The sequence below is a fragment of the Cryptomeria japonica genome, chromosome 10 (genome assembly GCF_030272615.1).
Source record: "Cryptomeria japonica chromosome 10, Sugi_1.0, whole genome shotgun sequence".
Lineage (NCBI taxonomy): Eukaryota > Viridiplantae > Streptophyta > Pinopsida > Cupressales > Cupressaceae > Cryptomeria > Cryptomeria japonica.
This window is the reverse complement of record NC_081414.1, coordinates 685,418,235-685,420,203: the sequence shown is the minus strand read 5'-3', so window position 1 is coordinate 685,420,203 and position 1,969 is coordinate 685,418,235. Positions and strand designations below refer to the sequence as shown.

At 38.4% G+C, this 1,969-nt stretch overlaps 1 protein-coding gene across 1 annotated transcript; it reads left to right on the top strand.

Annotated features, from left to right (window-relative positions):
* The first annotated feature begins 352 nt into the window (after positions 1–352).
* Positions 353–1,381, top strand: LOC131063421 (uncharacterized protein At1g66480-like). Its single transcript, XM_057997227.2, has 2 exons — positions 353–1,086; positions 1,195–1,381. The coding sequence occupies exons 1-2, from the start codon at positions 472–474 to the stop codon at positions 1,243–1,245; spliced, it is 666 nt and encodes a 221-aa protein (XP_057853210.1). The 5' UTR covers positions 353–471; the 3' UTR covers positions 1,246–1,381.
* The last annotated feature ends 588 nt before the right edge of the window (positions 1,382–1,969 follow it).

Below are 1,969 nucleotides of genomic sequence, written 5' to 3'. Positions count from 1 at the left end.
TAGAAAACCTTTGAATCATGTTTGTTGAGGTCCTTTGAAGTATGTGGAGGTAGGAGACACACCTGGTTTATTTGGTGTTAGGTTTTGAGCCTATTGAGGCATTGAGTGCATTTGAGGCCCCTGAGGAGTGTAAGGGGTTTGGGTCCAAAATACACCTTTTATTTGCAAATTTGTATTAGATTCTCCTGTCTCTGCATCATCTATCTATATTATATTTGAAAAATTCAAAGTTCTATTCTTGACTTGAGGTCTCAAACGCTTCAATCAGATCGAATTCGATTTAGATGCGTATTTAGGGCTCTATGACTCACGGACCACCCCCTTGGACTACGGTCTTCCCCACGGAGTCTTCTCTATCTTCTGGTCAATCTAACCAATTATTATAAATCTCAGCACCCTGGGTCGTTCCGGGTAGGCCTGGAATACTCACAGATCTCTGGTTTTTTCTGCTTCTGGGTGTTGAAATCTGAAATGGGTAACGCGGCTGCATCATCCAGAACAGGGCGCCAGGTGAAAGTGATGAAATTGGATGGCGAAGTTCTGAAGTTTAAGGCCCCCATAACGGTGGATCAGCTTCTGCAAGATTACCCAAATCATGTCATATTGCTCTCTGATGCTGTTCGTCATGTGGGCGTTCGAGCCAGGCCTCTGGACGGATCCACACAGCTTATGCCCAAACAGCTCTATTTTCTGCTCGAGATGCCCAAAATTGAGGCTTTTCGTGGCCTCGGGAGGGTTCGATCCGAGATCAACATGAGCGCCCAGTCGAGGCTTGAAGCCATGCTTTTGGCTCGGAGATCGAGCTCTGATATCACTGGGCTTACTTCTAGTTCTTCTCCTTGTGCAGTTTCTGGGAATTCCTCCCCCATGAAAGGGGAAGACGGATCCGTTAGGGTTAAAGTCAAGGTGAGCAAAGCCCAACTGGCTCGAATGACTCTGGAAAGCGAGAACAGTTCCGAAACTGCCGCAAAGATTCTGGACCTGTGCCTTGAAGACGCAGAGCCCAAAAAAATTGAATCTTGTAGCCCGAATTTGGTTCAAGATCAGGGCTTTGAAACACCCCACCGTTCCTGCACGAAAACTGTGGTAATCCATCCTGCTTTTTAATTTTTTTTAGTTTGATTTTTGTTCCTGCTGTGAAATTTTGAAATTGATGGGACTTTGGCTGAGTTTTGTTTGAATTTTCCTGTGCAGAAAAAACGGGTGAGGTTTCATTCTGATGTCCCAAACGCGGATGTTTACTGAAGGATGAGAATCTGAGAGAGCCGAAATCTTGTGCAATTATAGTGCTGCCATTTTAGAGAACTTAGTTTGGAGGAATTGCCAGTGCAACTGAATTTTGTATAGAATACGTTGAAAAATCATTCCGTTGAATATTCAATGACGTGTCAATACTGATATTCATATAGAATATAAATTTAACTACATGTCTACGTAATGATTTTGGAATTTTGGGAACTGCACGAACTAAACTTACTTTTACAGTTTTAAGATATATAAGTTAAATACATAATATATATTGGAATTTCACCAATCCAAATCGGGCCGTCAATTGCAATAGCAAGACTAATGTAATCTTGGCCAATTCTTTGTGTTGAAATTTGTGCACCTTGAAAAATTAAACTGCTTTGCTAATGTTTGTATTTTATTTTATTTTATTTTATTTTATTTTATTTTTTTCATTTATTATTTGTAGAGAAATGTAATCTAAAATGTTTCTTATTCAGTTAAAATTGATCTTTTAAAGACCTTTGTTTGGATGGTTGAATATACTGTGTTCATTTATGTTCAATAAAAAATCACATTCATTAAAAAAGGATCACTTAAGGTATGATAAATATATACCAACTATAAACATATTATATTTATGTATATTCAAGAGAAAATCACAGTCAATAATCCATCATAAAAGAAAATCTCTTAATATATAATTGATAGGTCATATAATTAAAAGAGAATACTATCATAC